We start from the raw sequence: 19911 nt of genomic DNA on the forward strand, positions 1-19911 counted from the left end.
TCTCCTTCCAGCGAGATAATTTTTCTTTGTAAATTCAGAATGTCCTCTTTTCAGGACGCCTTGTAGTGTATATATCTTTTCCCCTCCTCCTTTATTATATGCCACATGAACTCTTCTAATCATTTTGGAGAAAAGGCTTTCCCGCCTTTACCTACCTTAGATTGGGCCTACTATAGAAAATTAGTAATGTGCACCCCTACTTAAAATCTAAAATAGTCTGACAGTACGTATGACCGTACCACCCTCGATATTTGATCCTACAGCAGCACACATTTTAAGATGCTGCCGTCGGATCAAATATCAAGGTTGGGATGATGAATACGAGCATGTCCACTCGTTCATAAAAAAAAATCTCTTTAATGACTACTTCGAAAACATTCCCTAGATTAGGTACTTTTTAGATAAAAGCCAATACCCTAGCAGGAGTATTTTAAAAAAATGAAAATTGTTATTAACAGAATAGATTTGATAAAGATTTGGCGGAGAAATTACTGCAGCTTGGCACAGAAAAAGGACACCCAACAAAAACAAGGGCAAGTTCGTATGAAAATGCTTTGCATAAACACATACTAATCATTAACTCGTGACTCAAGCAAGTAGTCTCTCAATCTTATTGTGAATCTGCAAAACAAGATTTGGATCTTGCCATCCTGAAACAATCATAGATGCTTACAATCCTACGCCTGATCTTACACAATTTTCAATCCTCATTCGCCCTGTTTGGATTGCAGGGAAAACATTTCTTCCAGAAAATACATTCAGGATTTTATTTTATATTTTTGTTTCCATGGTTGACAGGGTAAAGGATAAATCAACGTCATATAATTATAGAGAAAAGGTCCGCTGAAAGGGCGATGATATTCACCCCCCTTTTAATGTGATTTGACATCAAAAAAACATAAAATTGCCCACTGTTCACGTTATAAGGGGTGCGAATGAGGGGTGAGAATATCATCGCCCCCACTGAAAGTAAAACTTGAACTGCAGTGGTTCAAGTTACTATTCATGTGTACTCAAGCAATGAAAAATCAAATGAAATGAAATTCTGGAAAAGTTTAAAAACTTTTTCAGAGTAGAAACAAAAAAAATCAAATGAAATTTTCTTTTTTCACAAGAAATGTTTTTCCTAAAATCCAAACAGGGCCTAAAACTATCACTGAAAGTTTTCGGGAAGTGATATATCCGCCCCTTTTGATCACCAGGAGCCCGCCCCCGCCCCCAACCCCCCCCTGTCAGTGTTTGTGGCAATCAGGGGCATTGAATTCTTCTGACATAAGTACAACAGCCCCTCTTAAGTCATTGATACACTGACAGGGGGTGTTCCTGGTGATCAAAAGGGGCGGATATATCATTTCCCATTGCTAATTCATGCCCCTAACAAGACTGGATAAGCTCAAGAATGATGTTGATTTTGCAGCTAAAAGGGGAGAAAAATCTCGAACCTAGAGTTTGCATATCTGCAATGAAAAATAGGAATGCTACACAATAATATGGTATAACAACGATGATGAAAAAGCTGCCATGTATGAGTGAAAATTTTGTAATGCAGTCACAGGTTTAGACAAGGATCCAGATGCACATGACTAAATCCAAGGCAAATGCTGGCAAAAAGGAAGAAGTGGGGAGACTGGACTTTTTAAGTCCATGGTCACTCCTCTGTATGAAAACCAAGAACATAAATTCTACGATTATAGATAGGAAAAAATAAATAGCTAAGATGATATACCCCTGTTTGGTGCAGTTCATGCATGCCCTCTTAATAAAAATGCCCCGGATCCGGCAGCACCGGTATGGATGTCTGAGCGACACAGCAACTCATGCATTTCAACTGTTAATATCTACAAGAGGAAATTGATCTGCAAAGGCCACTCTACCCAGAACAGATTCAAAGAACAAACAGCTTCCAAAAATTCAATTCTTTTTAATTACAGTTGCATTGGGGGGAAATGGTGGTTTTCATCATAAGATAAAAATGGTAGGAATTCACATACCACACGTCCTCCTGCGGGACCAGCCAATCACACCCTTCCTGCAATTGCCAATGTGTCCTGAAAGAGCTGGGAGAAACAAGAAAAGGAATAAATTGTTGAAAGCATGGAATCTCAGCATTTACAGGATTACATAATGGGGTGAATTTTCAGAGAAGAGTTCCCTCAAAATCCTCCAAGCAAAATAACCGGATGCAATTGGGCAGATTTGTGTGTATAATTTAGCAAGGGAGAAATAGATACCGAGTATGCCTGTGCCTGCAATTCAAAGTATAACTCATCCTTGCACGCCAGCATAGAGAGAGTACATAATATAAACACCATCATCAACATTCTCACAGATATAAAGGAAAAACAAGACAGAGACTGGTAGCTCACCAGGCTCTCTTGCATTGCAAGTTGTTCCTTTGAAGCTCTCCTACTGCCATGATGGTTGCTTATAACCAAATCTCTCAGCATCCCACCCTCCTTCAGGCTCCTTTCTTTTCAATGCACCACCTGCCAATTGGTATATCCTCGCCTGCTCCTCCGCTAATGCCTGAGAACTGGCAACAGAGAGTTGCCTTGGACCTGAAGGCCACCTATCATCCCTCCCTTCCATGTCCGTGCTTCCTGGACCTGCGTTGAGATCTAGACCCTGCCGGTCCCACTTCCGACTGCTTTCGGCTCCACCACTAGTAGTACCCTCTGGAAGGCTTATAACATAGGGCCTCGGATAATGGGAAGAGACTGCACCAGCTGGTCCTATCAGCGGGGAGGCAATGGCTGGGAAGCATGGACCACCTCCCGCTGAGGAATCCATATATGTTGTTGACCCACCGGCAAAAGAGGTCGAGGCTAGTGGAAAACTGGTACCAAAAGGGAACCCAGCATATGGAAATGCAGTAGCAGGAGAGTAAGCCATGGCAGGAGAGGAGGAGAGCACTGGACCCCTGTAGATGTCACATCCAAAGGGGCCACCTGTAGCCGATCCCAATATCCTCTCAGCCCCTGCATTCGCAACAATCGGGTACAGTTGCTCACCTCTATCGTGCAAGAATGATGGGATGGCAACCGCTGGATAAGAATTACCATGGGGGAACCATGATGAGAGGCTCCCTAATTCCGTGTTGTTCATTCGGAGGCCGGGAACAGGGGCTGGGAATGGCACATTGCTCTTGCCATGCTGGTAACATGGCGCTGCTTCGGGAACCACTTCATCAAGGCATGGTCCATTGTTCAAATCAATGTTTCTCAAGATATTCACCTCACCGTTGGGGAATCCACCAGATGATGATGATGACCTTACTGGTAAATGTGGCACTTCCAATCGCCGACTACTGCTCGCTGAGAACCGTCCATTATCTGTACCTTCATCCACCATGTTCAAATCAAGATCTAAACCACCAGCACTCCGGGCAGGGGCAGTACAAGAACCAAACATCCCAGTATGCCCCAAAACACAGTTGCTAACAGGCGCTGATTCAGAAGCCATGTCTTCAAGAACTCTTTCATCAGGCACATTCAGATCGATGTCTAATGGAGTGCGACCCTGGTTCACTGATGGTAGGACATCAGTGGTACTCAGTGGCATTTCCAGAACTTTCCGAGGTTCTGCCGGCCGAAATGCACTTGTAAGAGCTGATCCTTTCCATCTGATTTCCCCACCTTGACTCCTCAATAAGTTTTCTGGAGGTTGAAAAGGACCCTTTGCGGCAGCAGCCACTGTAACTGATGCAGACAGGCCAGATGACATAGGAGAGACAGAATTGGGCAACGGGCTAGGCTGATGAACTGCAGATGAACATCCTGGTACAGCCAAGGCAACTGTCTCCTCCCCTTGGTTTCCTTCATCAACTGGAAACCCTTCATTCAAATCAAAGTCGAGTTTTGCAGCTATATCTGATCCAGAGGCAATAAGCAAAGAAGCCTCTGCCTCTGTAGTAGATGTGCATTCCTCTGTTTCATCTGCATTGCAACCGGACGACTTAGATTCCATGGACTTCGTGCATTGCTCATTTTCACGGGTTGGAATTGTGGCTGATTCTTCATGGGGAGCACACTTATCAGGGGCCCCTTTTCTTTCTGAGTTCTTCACTGTCCCATCACTCACACTGGCTCCAACTCTATCGTCAAGAATTGGATGTACAAGATCTGTCTGCTCTGTTTTTTGCTTATCACTAGGTTCCACGTGACTTGTCATCTCAATGCCTTCAGCCTTCTCAGGTTTAGATTCTTCAACATGGTTAGAACACAAAATATTACCAGAATTAGGAGTCACAGTATTTTCAACACTTCTAGCCAAAGTCTCAACATGATTTGCCACAGGAAGTGTCTGCTGCTCAGTTGAAATGGTACCAGTCAACCCTTCTTGCATTACAGTCACATTTGCACGGTCCCCTTCCAAAAATGGGTGTGATGGAGGTTCTTCGACACTGTCTCTCTCAACTTTTTCACTTGAAACAGCCTGGTCACAATCCCGTCCATCATTTAAGGACCCACAAACAAAATCAGAAGAATGCATACTAATCCCTCCGGTCTTTTCACATGCATAATCAGCCATCTCATTTTCCGGTGATGATGCACTCCTTACTGTTGGTTTATTATCTGCAACACCATCAGTATTCCTCTTTTCGCAAAGTTGGTTGGCTCCTTCACCCTCTGAACCCTCTTCTCTTACACCCGCAGAGGAAGTTTCATTAAGTGTTGAACCAGTTGACATAGCCACACACCCGTCAGTGGTTGTATCATCAGTTTTCCCACCAGTCTTTGCACACAAGCCTGTGGTTTTATGCAAATCCACATTGAAAGCAGGAAACTTGTCACTTTGTTCAGCTGTCAACTTTTGTTCAGTGAAGCCAAAGGTTTTACTGTCTCCTGAACTATTGGCCATTGCATGTGTACTAATTTGTTGCAATTCATCACTGACCCGCAAAGGACCAACATCAGGACCTTTTTTCTCAAGGTCACCATCATCAGGTCGACCTTGACCTTCAGCCACAACATCATCGCATGAAAATCTCAACTTGCCATTGTTACCCATAATAGAGTCCACTTGCGCAGGAGAGTTCCTCTTGGGAGATCCTATAGGAGAAGCCTGGTCAGATTTGGACATTTCTCCAGCAGCCACACTGGCAAGAAGATTCATCCCAAGATCATCCCCAACTGATAACGATGCACAACTTTCAATGAGAGCATTCATGGAGCTAAAAGAAGCATCATATGGTTTTCCTGACTTCGAATCAGACAAGAAAATCCCTTTATCATTTCCTGATGATGAGCAGGTAGCTTTGGACACATCCATTGCTTTAACAGTTTCGCCACCAGCGGGTGATCTGTCACCTTCATCAGATCCTGTCAATCCATCTTTCACATCATTACTCTGCCACGATTCCGTATTCACATCTGGAGTAATATTAGCCCGACAAGTATCACTCTTACCCTTTGCTTTACGACCATAGGAGTCATGTTTCTCAGAAACTGCAGGAGAAGAAGCTCTGCTACCTATGACTGAAGGATCCTCGAAAGAGCCAGCACTTGCACTTCGTGCAGGACTGCGTCCAGGGTTTGGAATCCTAACAATCAGTTTGTGACTGTTGCCATGATCCACGGGCAAATCAACTACTCTTTCAGATGTCAATCCAGATTGAGATACCTTGTCAGATGAGGCATTCTTGTTTATAGATCCGGATTTCCCCAAAGAACTTTCCTTTTGAACTCCAGAAACACATGATCCCATAAATCCATTGCTTGATTTCCAACTGCGAGATGCACCAGAAGGCGTCTTATTAGCACTTTTAGACCCCGCAGTAGAGCTCCTCGCATCCTCCCTGCAAGCAGAAGCCACGGCTTTAGCACGATCACTTGAACAAGACTGGCTGTTGTTTTGAGATTGACTGGAACTGCTGCTCTTTTCCTCTTTTACTGTGGCCGGAGGCGGATCTGAGGTGCCGCTGCTACCTGTCATTTTGCATTGTGAATCCTTTGAGCTGATAGTTACCGATGAAGGCAATGATGGCATCATTTTCATAGATCCAGGGGATGCAGACATCGACCTGGAAACAGCATCTCCATGGCCAAGCTTAATAGATGCTGGTTTAGATGTTGAAGAATTCATGACGGAGCTTTTTATGGCAACCTCAGAGGACCCAGTACGTTTGTTTCCTCCATGAGAAATTTCAGAAAAACCTGGCTTGCCAGGCCATGAAACAGGCTGACTGGATCCAGACTTCGCGTCATTGATATTCATTTCATCCTCAACACGTTTCTTCCATGTATCAACTAGACTTCTGGCCTTCTTCTGGATTTCTAAGTTTTTATGACTGCGCAGATGATTAACAGACTTACCAACATTACAAGTCTGTAGAGCATGGAGATTTACAGGCAATTTATCAAGTGCACGGAGAAGAGACAGGAGCATTTCCTCAGCAGACTTATCACTTTCCTTGGGGCTACTGCCATCACCAATCTTCCCTTTATGTGCTTCTTGAAGCCAATCATCCAACACAGGCACTCCCCTAAGATGCACAAAGCGGCCCAGGCATTCAAACCTATCCGTGGCTGCAATGACATCTGTAAGTATTACTCGCCCTGCCATGTCTATCTTTTTGTCAGCTCTATCAAGTTGCATGAGGTTCACCAGCTTCTCAACCCCTTCAGAGTTTATAAGCCTGCCTTCTTTGTCTGTTATTTTGGCAACCTCAGTTTTTATCATGCTTTCCTGTCTAAAATGACCAGAATCTCCATCATCTGTTTTGGAAGAACGTTCTCGTTTGATGGGCTCCAGGCCCATATCACCCCTTTCCCTCTTTTTACCCTTGCCTTGAGAAGGAAATGAGGCATTGCTATTCTGTACACTATCAGAACCAGGCTTTAACTGTTGTGTTGATGTTGGACCATTCATTGGTTTTGGAGATCGCCCCCCAGACTGCACCGCTGCATGCATTTCTAGTCGAGTTTTGTCTAATAGTTGATCTACTTCCTCCTGTCGCTCCTGAATAGAATATAAATAGATGATAAAAACGATTAAAAAAAGAAAGAAAAAAATATGACACCAGTAAACAGTCAATGGAAAGAGACACTCTACTTACGTTAATGTAGTCCTGATCAGTTAGCCACCATAAGCATTTGTTTGCAATGTCATACACTCGCCTGCATACAAATGAGGATATCCCTGAAGGAAGTTCAACACCTTTACGAAGAAATGCGACTTTACACGGATGTAGTAATGATGCAGCAGGTATCTCATCCTTGTGGAACGAGTAAAAAATTTCGTTCGGTGCAGCTTCCAGCAGTATGCCTTTGCCAAGCTTTACATCTGCAGGTCGGTAAAGCCAATTCACACCTAACTTAAGAAAATCCTCTTTGCCTGATGTTAACCAACGAATTATTCCAATGAAAGGTGGGGAATTTCCAGCCTGAAAAAGTGCACAGTCACCAACACTAATCTTGCGACCGTCCTGCAAAACTGGCACAACTTCAGTAAAAATAAAATAGGGAGAAAAATTCAAATCAAAACAACAAAATTATCAAGCCAGTAATAAATGCAAAGTGAAACCTAAGTAAATCAAGTCACAATGTCATGTCAATAAACAAGAATGATTGTTAACCGGCAAATAATTCAAACAAACTTCCACACACACACACACAAACACACACACACACACACAAACACACACACACACAGAGAAGAGAGAGACCCACACATTGAAAGATGATAGATCAATGACATAGAACTGGATGGTCAAAATGAAAATGGCCAACGGATCACACTCAAGTATGATTGGACAGCTGCTATTATGGGGAAAAGAATCTTCAAAATAATTGAATAAAGGTTATCACTGAGAGAAGCTTGCTACTTGATTGTAAGAATTGGAAGGTGATTAGAATAGTGAAAATAGTTCAAAATCCTTGATAGAAGCAATCTCATGTGCATAATGGACAAGATGGACAAGGATACAAATCAGCTAACCATATGCTATGTTACGAAGCCATGTCAATTTGGAAGGACTGCCTGTCTTTGACAAGCACTAGGTACTTGTGATTCTTAGACACAAATGTTGATGTTATACACCAGTGTTATTACCAATTCTCCCAAAACTTCCGGTTATTTACCTACGAGTAATTATGTTATATAATTATTCAAGGAAAAAAGTAATTCTGTTTTATCCACTCGTAGTATTTGCAAACACAAAAGCTGCAACCCATTCGTAGTGATTATTTAATCATTGGTCATTTTATTCTATTTTTTCTGTAAACAACAATTTTTTTGTTAGAGAGAGAATTGCAAAATCAGACAAAGCGAACCCAATAGGCAGAGCCAATCTAGATCACTTCTTTACGTAGGGTATCCACTCCCTGTTTATCTCACTTGCTGTCTGTAAAATCTGACCAAATGACACAACTAGACTGCTAAGTGCTAACCAACTTAATCTCATTGATATTATTGTTTATAATCTCCATGGACCCAGACTGTACATAAATTCCCATGCAATGATATCTAATGCACTGTTTCAAAACTTCGAATCGGAGGAGAACTCGAGAAAGGTAAAAGGGAGTCGATTTTTTTTTTGAGAGATGACTTTATTGATAAATCAGAAAGGGAAAGCAAGGGACAAGATGTCCCCCCTAGCCCCCGTTACAACCACATAGAGAAGGAACATGATACAATATTTCCAATCCCTACCCTCTCAAGGGCAGTAAAAATTGGCATGGCCTCTAGTAGGAACACCCCCCCCCCCCCCAAAATCTCTCCTTTCGATAGCTGATCAGCCATTTCATTAGCCGATCTCCTTCTACGCTCCACCGTTGGATTGATCTGACGGACGAGATCCTTGATTTCCCTTATTTGATTCAGGATACGCCAAGTAGGGGTGTAAATGGATATTCGGAAATTCGATTACCGTCCGCATCCGAATCCGCTTAAAGCGAATATGTTCCAAATCCGTTTCAAGCGGATATTATCCGAATCCGTTTATGAGATATCCGGCTCTTAGCGGATGCGAATCTGGTAAATGGTATATCCGATCCGTTTAACATCCGAATCCGAGAAGTAAATCCTTTTTAATTATTATTAATAATATCATTAATATTTACTTTTAGTAATGACACACTATCTTTTGTTTCTATAAGAAAAGTGAATATTCTTTTTAGAAAAAAAAAATAGCCCAAACCCATTCCATCAAAATAACCCAAACCCATTCCATCATATACAAAAAAAGAGAGGAAAAACCCAAAGACCACTACCAACACTATCATCCATCCCCATCGCCTCCCTCTCTCTCTCTCTCTCTGCCTTTGTTTTAAAAGGAAGAAGAGGATCTCATATATTTTAGGGTTTGAGAGTTAATTTTGTGAAGAGAATGTAGAGGTCTAGTTTTAGGGTTTGGAAAATTCATTCAAGTAAGTAGGAGAAAAAAGATAAAGTGCTGCAATAAAATGTTCGAATTTACCGGATAAATGGATACGGATAATATCCGAATTCGAACAATATCCGACGGATACGAATTCGGTGATAGATATTAAATATCCGTCGAATCCGAATCCGAATCCGAATTCGGATAGTGTATACTGTAATCGAATTCGGATATAGCCATATCCGCTCCGAATTCGATCCGTTTACACCCCTAACGCCAAGGGCCGTCAGCATTTGTGGTTGCCCACGAGACTGTGTTGGATGAGTCACCCTGCACTATCAACAGTCCCCTCATGCATAGTTGTCAACCCGTGACTCGACTCGTGACTCAATTTCTTAATTTTATGACTTGTGACTCGACTCGACTCATGACTCATAAGAGTTTTCGAAAAGAGTAGAAATGTAGTTAAAAAAAATATCATTATATCTCAAAAGATGAAGCATGTAAAAAAAATATAACCCAATTGCACATAGATAAAGCACTAAGCCAAAAATATCCATCTATCCATAATATATACTAAGCACGTAACTTTCCAAATGTCATTCACCTTTTCCAGAAAAAAAATTTCCTACAGAGTATTTTCCCCCACATCATGGTTTGATCTTTCGATTGGGTTGGGTGGGGCCCATATTCTATACCCAAGTCTATCCAAACCCATGCATACACCGTGGGACCAACTTTTTTTTTTGAATGGTTTGGACTAATTATTTTACACCTCATGCTATGATGGGGTGGGGCCCAATATTTAATGACCATGCCTAGGATTGGTGGGGCCCACTGTCTCTACACAAACCAATGCAGAAAGTGGGGCCCACCATGTTACCCCTAATGTTATTGACAAGGTGGTGCCCACCGTCCCTACGCAAACCTATGCATTTGACTGGAGCCCGCCATTTTACATCTCATGTTTTGATGGCGTGGGGCCCACCATTTACTAGTAAATAACTACATGCTTGTAACTTGTAACTTGCATGAACAATAAGTTTTAAGTTCCTACTTCCAAGTTTTCAACCATCAAAGCAAGAAAGCCCAGGCCCAACGACTCGATTCGATTCGTAAGAGTCATCGTTTTTTTACTCGACAAGGAGCAACGCGTAAGAGTGACCAGATGACTCGTAAGAGTTTTCGACAGAGGCGACTCGACTCGAAAGCCCGGCGACTCGACTCGATTCGAGAGTTGACTCGTACGACTCGTAAGAGTTTGACAACTATGCCCTCATGTTGCACGCGAACCATTTCAATCCGAACAAAAGCGCCTTTACCTCGGCTTCATTTGCGTCGCATTCCCCGGCGGGACCCGAATAGGACATCACTATCGTCTCATTCGAGTCACGAATCACTCCACCAATTCCAGCCTTACCCGGGTAGACAAACAACCTGCCATCAAAGTTCAGTTTGAAGCTACCTGGCAGAGGTGGAATCCATTTTGGGGATGGCTTGTCCTTGATCTGTCGCTCCCAGATGATGTCGTGCAAATTCCTTAGAAAGTCTCCCACTTCGTAATGAGTACCCCCTTTAGCTTTAACCCATGTAATTAGGTCAATTCTAGTTTGTAAGCACACCCAGTTCTTGCTTCTTTCTTTTCCCTGAAAGATTCTCTCTCTCTCTCTCTCTCTCTCTCTCTCTCTCTCTCTCTCTCTCTCTCTCTCTCTCTCTCTCTCTCTCTCTCTCTCTCTCTCTCTCTCTCTCTCTCTCCAGATGTTCCACAATATAGCGTGGTACTAGTTTCCACAGTCTAGTTCCTGTATTACCAAAAACTCCACCACCGCAATTCAATAAGATTGATTTGATGGTTTTTTGAAATACCCACTTCATCCGAAACAATCTTAACATGGAGACCCATAGCTGGTAGGCAAAGGGGCAATGTAAGAGAAGATGATCTATGGTTTCGTCAGCATTTTTGCACAAGATGCATCAAATGGCAAGGTGGCATTTCCTCTTCTTGAGTCTATCTCACATATTAATACCACCGTGGGATACGGTCCATGCAAATGCAACCACCCTAGGTAGTGCTTGCAATTTCCATACAACTGCTTGGGGTCTTACGCCCCTGTTACCTTTTTTGTTGAGGATAGAGAATAGATACTTTACAAAGAAGCTTCCATCCGGGTCCGGTACCTAAATCTTTTCATCCGGGATGAATGGAGCAATACTGAGTTTCCAAAATCCGAATTAGTTCAACAAAACTTTCAACCTCTTCATCTTTCAAATTCATTCGCAGTCTTATGTCCCAGAAACCACCTCAGAGCGTGCCATCTCTCCTCAAATAATCCGCAACTTTAGCCTCGCCATTAATGGCCCAGCCTGTACAGGGAAAGGTTCCAATTTCCCCAACCATTGCCATATTTTTCACCTATGATTCTATGCCATAATGCTTTCTTTTCTTCGCCAAATCGTTCAGAGCCACTTCGCCACTAAGGCTTTCTTTCTAAGCATTATTTTACCAATACCCACCCTCCCCCCCGCCGAAACACATTTTTAGCCTGGATACTTTCTTCCACTTCGCCAAAAGGGAGTCGAGTTGGACTGGTCAATTTTTAATTAACTTGGGTGACTCAAAGGAGTTGTGATTCATTTGTAGGACAAAACTCGGACTTGATGAGAAATTTGCCAAGGTAAAGGGAGTTGACTTGGGCAAGATGACAATTGACTAAACACTGATCTAATGAGTTTCCCCCCTCCCCCCACCAAAAGATTTTCAACTGAATCTTGTAGTAAAGCTTGAGCGTTTAATATCATTTGAGCCATTGATCCCTAGGGAACTCGAGAAAGCTGACTTCCAATATTGCTTCTAAACACCACATTTATAGCAGCCAATCTCTGAGTGCCTACCATGTTCCCATGGAAATTAAGCCTCAAGAGCCAATAACAGAAGCTTTCCATCATGCCACTTTCCTTCCTAAACATAGTTTTGTTTTGGCTACCTATTTCCAATAGAGATACAATTTTTTCCTTCCTCTTCAACTCCTAATAGATGATGTCCAGTAACCTCCATAGAACCAAACTTCTCTTCAATCCCCATGCAAAAATATCTAATGAGTTGAGCTTTCCACCAAAAGATTTATTAATAAAAGGTTGAAAAATCTCTGACCCTTCTAGGAAAGCTTGAACTTAAACATCATTTGGGTCGTTGACCTTTACACCAAAAGTCCCTTCGAACCAACATACAAAAACAACTCATTGCAACGGATTAAAGAAGGTATGAACTATGAACTCATATAATTTAATGATAAACGTAAACATGACTGCCCAACTCTTCCACCTTGTACAGATGGGGGACATGTTCACTGGTCAAATGTCTCCATGCTAGAGATAATGTCCAACAAAATTATTACCCCTGGCATGAGGGAATGTGTAATCTTCTATGCTTTGTGGACACGGACAAGAGTGTCGCGTGTCGACACTGACACTGAGTGTCAGACACAGCAAACCCCCAAAATTTAGAAATGGGGACACAGCTAAAATAGAAAGTACATATAATCATAATTTGTTGATACGGATTCATGTGTCGAGTTTCGACACGGATATGAGTTGTCTGGCATTGCAACATCTAAATCCTAGAAATGGTGACACGTATATACACATAAAATTATTGATTAATACACAAATACGTGTCTACACGCCCACATTAACTCTAACACTCCTAGCAATACATTTAAAAGTGTCCAAAGGAGTGTCGACAGCGGTGGACACACGTGTCGTGTCGAACACGGGAGGACACGTGTGTCAACAATAAATTCAAAGTGTCGGCTAAATCATAGGTAATCTCTGATTAAAGAGTACAAAAGAATTCAGTCCCCACCTATCTGGATCATCTCGGAAGTGTCCCTGCCTATCTGCCCCTAGCCAGTGGTTATAAATCGGTTTCTACTCAGAATTCAGTTAGCATGGAAGTTGAAGCTGATGAAAATCTTGTAAAATTCACAAAAGTTTATGACGTCAATAGAAACAATGGAGTTTTAAAATGGCACTTCGGGAAATGGTAGAATATGCAAAAATAGACTTTAAAATTATCACAGATGCAAGACAACCATTCATAATATGCAAACATAGACTTATAAATCATCACGTAGGCAAGACAACCATTCATAATATGCGAAAAATTAGGCTTAAAAATCATCATGTAAGCAAGACAACCATTCATAATCGTATAACAAGGTCAAACACCTAGTAACACGAATTGTCACACATGTTTGTAATAGTAAGGTTCATTCTGAATATAGATATTTCACATGCTTTGAGAGTTTATGTTAGTGTCATTTCTTTTACTTTTCAAATTATGCATCATATTAATGGAATGAACTTTAATATTTCCTGGATAGATGAGGTTTTTTGGTTATGTGGGTGCATCTGGACTTCGGACTTTGGTTCCCTCAGAAGTCGATAAATGTTTGCCAAAATTGTCAAATGTCAATCGAAGTACAATACCATATATTTCTCAAAAAAAAAAAAAAATGGAAGTATAAACGCATGATCTCGTCCAAGTTTCCTAACCCCCTAGCTTCTTCAATATTCATGGTTAAAACTGGCTTCTTTTCATTCCTAATGATTGGCAAATATGTGTTCCTGATAATCTGGCAACTATGAGCCCTAGTCATGAGCTCGCAAACACTGCCTGGCAAATAATCCTCACATTCACCTATACCCAATTAAAAATTAAAAGACTAGAGGAACTCATGCTTCTGGTGGAAATGCTATCGGATTGACTACTATAATATAGGTGGATCGGCTGCAACAATTAGATATGCGTATAGATATGCTACTAAAATGGGTACTACAACCCTAGCTACTGGCTTTCCAGCAACGGGCTCTGGATCTCGATCTGACAGATTGGACTGCAAAACTAAACAGTATTATTATTAGTCTTTTATTAATCTATATCCAAAAGCAGTACTTATAGATTGTAGGTATTTTATTTAAGTTATTGATATTGGGACCGCCATGTTTTGATAATGGGCCAAACTCACCTAGTCCTTTCTGTTTTAAGTGGCTGCTGGGAGTGCAAACATCAGTAGCCTTTATTTAATATTCTATAAATATTGCTTACAACTAACATTCTAAGCCAATAGTATATTTACCAAGAAAATGAGTGAACCTACTTGACGCAGATTGTAGGCCCAATAAGAGGCATATTTGCCTGTTAGGATTTATTTACATGTTATTTAGTTTCTAGGATTTTATTTCCATGTTATTTAGTTTCTAGGATTTTATTTCCATGTTTTTTTAGTTTTTAGGGATTTCATTTATTTCCATGGAATTTTACTTCCATTGCCAATATATAGGCCTTATGCAGTAGAGATTTTCAGTTTTGATGATTAATTGATTGATTGAGATTCTCTACTCTAATTTCCTATCTTCTATTTTTCTTCTATTCTTCCTCTCTCATCCACTTATTCTCATAGAAGCACGAAGCGGGTGCGTGGGTGGGGGCGGGTAAGTGTAGGGGTCTAGAAGAGTCTAACGTTGGGAGCACAGTGGGAGCGTTAATGTAATATTTCCATCATGTCTTTCAAAATTCAAGTACATGAAAAATAGTAATTTTTAACTGTCTTTATATAAATCTTTCAAAATTTAAGTACATCAAAAGTAGTAATTTCTAACCGTCTTCATTTTCATGCCCTCTTTCTTCATGCCTTTTGAAGATTTGTCTATGTGCTTGCTCGAATGAAGTACTTTGAACAATTGGAGGAGTTTGATGCAAGTAAGTTGGTGAGGGGGTTACTAATGGGGTAATAGGAGCGAGTTGGGAGCGCCATGAGAGCGGTTTCCATCTCTTCAGGATCGCGCTCCTTGGAAGCTCCTTAAAGAGCACCGAATTGAGGTTCCAAGTCGGAAGCGGCACCCCGAGAGAAGATTCCTGCTTCTAAGCTTATTCTTCTTCTATTCTTCTATTCTTCTCCTTCTCTTATCTTCTTCTTCTCTTTTCTCTTCTTTCTTCTATTTCTCTTTCCGGTCCTACTTCACTACTCTTTTGGAGACTGCATAAGTAGTAACCATGTCCTACACTCCATTGATGCTGGTAGTTGGATAATTTGAACTAGAAAAGCATTTTTTTTTTTGGATTATCAAGTAAATTTTTCTAAAAAGTCTCCACATTTAACCTTCTCATATTATAATTTTTCACCTAAAACACAACACTAGCAGTAGCGAGACTGATGCAGAGCACTAGCACGGTAGCACCTGTTTCACATTCAATCATACATGATTGTATATGAGTAATATATACAAATGCTTATGTACCAACGCAATTCCAAACTTAATATAGATGAGGAATCAGGTCAAAATGATTGAGCTTGGAAATGCACTCATAAAAGCAATCCATGCTAGAGACTTGAGCCGAATCCATCACATCAACAAAACCAATTTATGAAATTGAACATGCCCAAAAAAGAAGACAATTCATTCTCTTCATTCACAGATTTTCTAATAAACTGTCTACTGGATAGAGCATACAGGGCACATAGATAAGGGCCAGAGTAGCCAGTAACACAACAAAGCTCGACTCCTATCGATGGTTTCCATAGCTTGATTAGCTTCTAGAGGAAGGAATTGTGTAATCCAGAACCAACCGCAGAGAAGGTAATAGAAGAGTAATAATGACACTTGGGACTTCTCTGTCAGTGTCCTACACCTCTCTCATGTTGCAAGGCAGGTCCTATGCAATGGCTGGTGAAGAACTTTTTATAAATTACAGGCTCTTCATGTCAGGATTGTCCATGTATTCTGATTTAAAAGAATGATGGTCCTGATGAATCCACCTGCAGGATGGGATATCTCCACAAACTTATACAGGACCTTCAGCCTAAACTTTAGTGCAAGCAGATAGTAGGTATAGTTGACAGGAAGACTGAAAATAGTTTTTTTTTATCATCATCAAAGCAACGGAATTTAACACTTGCCATTACAAAAGAAACAGCATTTTGTAAGTTTTAGAGGCTCTTCAGGCATTCAGAATTCGTTTCATTGCAAGTAAGAAATTCAAGTTACCAATAAATAAGCATGAATTTTAAGCTATCAGAAAAATCCACCTACAGGAGAGCATATCCCCACAAACATATACATGACCTCCGGCCTAAACTTTGGTGAAAGCAGATTATAATGTATAGTGGATAGGAAGACTGAAAATAGTTTTTTTTATCATCATCAACGCAATGCAATTTAACACTAGCCATTACAAAAGAAACAGCATTTTGTCAGATTTAGAGGCTCTTCAGGCATTCAGAATTCGTTTCATTGCAAGGAATACAAGTTACCAATAAATAAAAACGAATTTTAAGCTATCAGAAACCATGTATTTCAGAAATGAAATACACAGAAACCATGTATTTTTTCTTTCCCTTCCAATGTATATGGCAGTTGACATGAGCCCAAATATTGGTATGTTTAAACATGTGAAACTTGTAGTTAACAGGAGTGTTATCATCCTCAATGTTTCAGAAATAGCATTACTACAGGACTGTTTAGTGTGGTCAGCATGAGAATCTCCCACGAGTGGATAAGACAATATAGGATTTCTACTCATTATAGAATACTGAGTAATTGTGCGATCCCCCTTCGCAACCCCCAAGTATGCTGTGGTAAGGAAAGAATAGCACATGACAATGTGAAGCATCACATAGATTTGCCACCTTCATCTGAATGGATAAAAGGGGAAACAATATTGCTTTTGGTATTCAAATGGGTAACTCAAATAAGATCAAAGCTTTGATGCTCACCCTCTGCTATGAAACAAAGTTCCGTTTACTGATCCTCCAAGCATTTGGCTTGAGGGTGACTACATCAATGTATGTCTTAAATTTTCACCAGAACTGACAAGAAACGAATGAAATAAAGCATTATGACCATCTCAGTCACCGACATTGGGCCCTTCTTCTTTTTTTCATGCATTTTTCATTACCATTCAAAAAATGTATTTCTGTTTCTATTCCCACTGAAATGCATCTCGAAACCAAACCGTAAGTATTATTATTGGTATACTATACCAATATGTATTACATAATTATATTTATATGGATTGGATGTGAAATGCAGTGCATGTATTATGCATAAATATTTATATGAACTATACGTGAAATGTGATGTGTTATCAGGCATGCAAGACAACACATGTATCAATGTTGTTAAACCACTATGGGTGGGTTTTTTTACTTGCGTGATGATTTTTTTTATTGTGTATTTGTGCTTATTCTGGCACTTACTGAAGTTCCATTACAAATGTTCATCATTTGCATATGCTTCCATATGTTTTCGTGTTTTTACAGGATTTCTGCGGAAAATTCCATTTGATACCAAAATATTTTCATTTCAGTCACAATGAAACACATAATGAAACTGAAACCCAAAACCCTGTATCATTGTCGTCCAATGAAAACAAAAGGAGTCCATAGTTTGGAGCAAATTATATGGGTCTTTGATGTCGGGTGTGTCTCCTTATACTCATTAAAGAGGAAATTCATTAGGTAATAAGTAGGGAAAGGATGAATGTAGCACACTCAAACAATGAATATCAGCATAATATGTCAGAAGTGAAATTTGTGTTTTCCTTTACATTGAGTTAATCCAACCCCCTTGTTAAGGGCTATGCAATCCAAATGGTTCAGGAATAACCCGTGACTTAGCAATTTTATCACTTATTTTTTGAAGATCGGCAATTTTATCACTATTCCAAAAAAAGAAGGAAAATTTTGTCAACCTTTGATGTTTGATATATCTCTCTTGTAATAATGTTCATCGTGACGACAAGTCATTGTCAGCTAATTAAACAAATCATAAAGTTACTTGTACTATGATAAAGATTTATGAACAAGGGTGCAAATACCAAGAGAATTGAGACAAGAAAAAAAGATCATCTCAATTTGAAGTTTATCTTCAAGACAAAGAAGAGACCCATACATTTCAATTGGACCATGTCATACCACAGGGTCCACTACCATGTTTCTGTTTTCCAATGGCATAAAGACCTTGTTATCATTTGTCAATAGGGCAAGCTGCCCAATTCCTATCAATCAAGGAAAAAACACAAAACCCCTCACATCCTCTGTCCATGAGACATGATGAATGTCCTACTGGAGATGCTATGTACAAATACCCATCCACTAGAAACATCAAAACCAAGCCCAATGAACCAGGAGAGCTGGAAAAAAACAACTGCACAACCAAACGCTTCAATGTACACATCTAAAAGAGCATCTCTCAGGACATTCTAGAAGCAATAATTGATGAATTTGTGTCCCAAAGAGAGAAGTCAAAAGAAAAAAAAAAAAAAAAATCAAACTATCGAGGGCTCAAGAAAATACATAAAACTCCCTTGTAACTTCAATTTAATAACCAAACAAAAGCAGATCCTAACCTAGAAAAAACTAAATCCCTGATTCCATGTTCCTTTTTTCGCGATAAACTAAACAAAAACAAAACCCTTAAAGAGCAATTAATGAATTTGATTGCAAACAATGAACTCTTAAATTAAGCAATCCTGACATCACAGGCACCTTAAAAAAATACAGCAAACAAAAACCCTAGGTCAAAGACGAACCAAAGAGAAAAGGCCATAAAAACTATCGAAGAAAAAAAAATCAAGCAAAAAGAGAACCTTGCAGAACGAATCAGAGGTGACGGAGTTAGAATCAGCTACAGTCGTGGCGTGCGCAGGGACCGGCCACATGTGCCGCCTTCGTTTCCTCTCCTCACATTCCTGTCCATGCATAGCCTTGCATATTCCCCAATTTTGGTCTCGATCCCACCTTTGAATCGAACGAGAAACATCAATATAACCAAAATTCCACCGTCCGATCCCCAAAACCCTAGAAACCAATAATTCGCGTGATGATAAACCCTAGAACCTTCGTCCGCCCTTCTGTCTCCATCTCAACAATTTTGACAGACGGAAACCCTAACCCTAGCCGTGAAAGCGGGGAATTGCGAGCTCTGTTCGAATTTCACCACGGCCGGGGGAGATACGGGGATCAAATTGAAGGCGAGGAGCTCGGGAGTTCTGATCTAGATAAAAATAAGCGATTACAGAAGCTAAAACGATAGATTTCGAGACTCCTTTGGATCGAGGTTTTGCCGATGAGAGAGAGAGAGAGAGAGAGAGAGAGAGAGAGATGGTTTTATGAGACCCGGCCAGACGGCAAAGGGAAGGGTGTACTTGGTAGCCAAACACGGGAAACCCGGATTTTCAGGTCCGTCGCGACACACCCTTGTCGGTCCGTCTCACATCATTACACTACGCTATGCACGGTTGTATAAATATGGGAAATTAATAAATTATATGGTGCATGCACGTGCAGCTCATTAAAAAACAGTGGGGCCCACCTTATTTCGGTGATCCAAACCATTCATTTGTTGGGCCTTGAGGTAGATATGGTACGCCTAAATTTGGATGATGCTAACCCTCCGATATATGGAGGTTTAAAATGGACGGCAGAGTATAAAAACCTCTACAGATCGAAGGGTTAGGATAATCCTATGGAGTAGATTTTCTCGGCACATCCTATCTATGTCGTGTCCCAACAAATGAATGGTTTGGA

At 40.6% G+C, this 19911-nt stretch overlaps 1 protein-coding gene across 1 annotated transcript; it reads right to left on the reverse strand.

Moving 5' to 3' along the window:
• Window positions 1–1508: 1508 nt before the first annotated feature.
• Window positions 1509–19577, reverse strand: LOC143879350 (uncharacterized). Its single transcript, XM_077381706.1, has 4 exons — window positions 18972–19577; window positions 7058–7426; window positions 2367–6960; window positions 1509–2057 (listed from the first exon to the last, which is right to left on the reverse strand). Exons 1-3 carry the CDS (start codon window positions 19083–19085, stop codon window positions 2407–2409), a joined length of 5037 nt encoding a protein of 1678 aa, XP_077237821.1. The 5' UTR covers window positions 19086–19577; the 3' UTR covers window positions 1509–2057; window positions 2367–2406.
• Between the last annotated feature and the right edge of the window lie 334 nt (window positions 19578–19911).

Source organism: Tasmannia lanceolata, unplaced genomic scaffold, assembly GCF_043159265.1.
Source record: "Tasmannia lanceolata isolate RefF3 unplaced genomic scaffold, GAP_Taslan_0.1 ptg000006l, whole genome shotgun sequence".
NCBI lineage: Eukaryota > Viridiplantae > Streptophyta > Magnoliopsida > Canellales > Winteraceae > Tasmannia > Tasmannia lanceolata.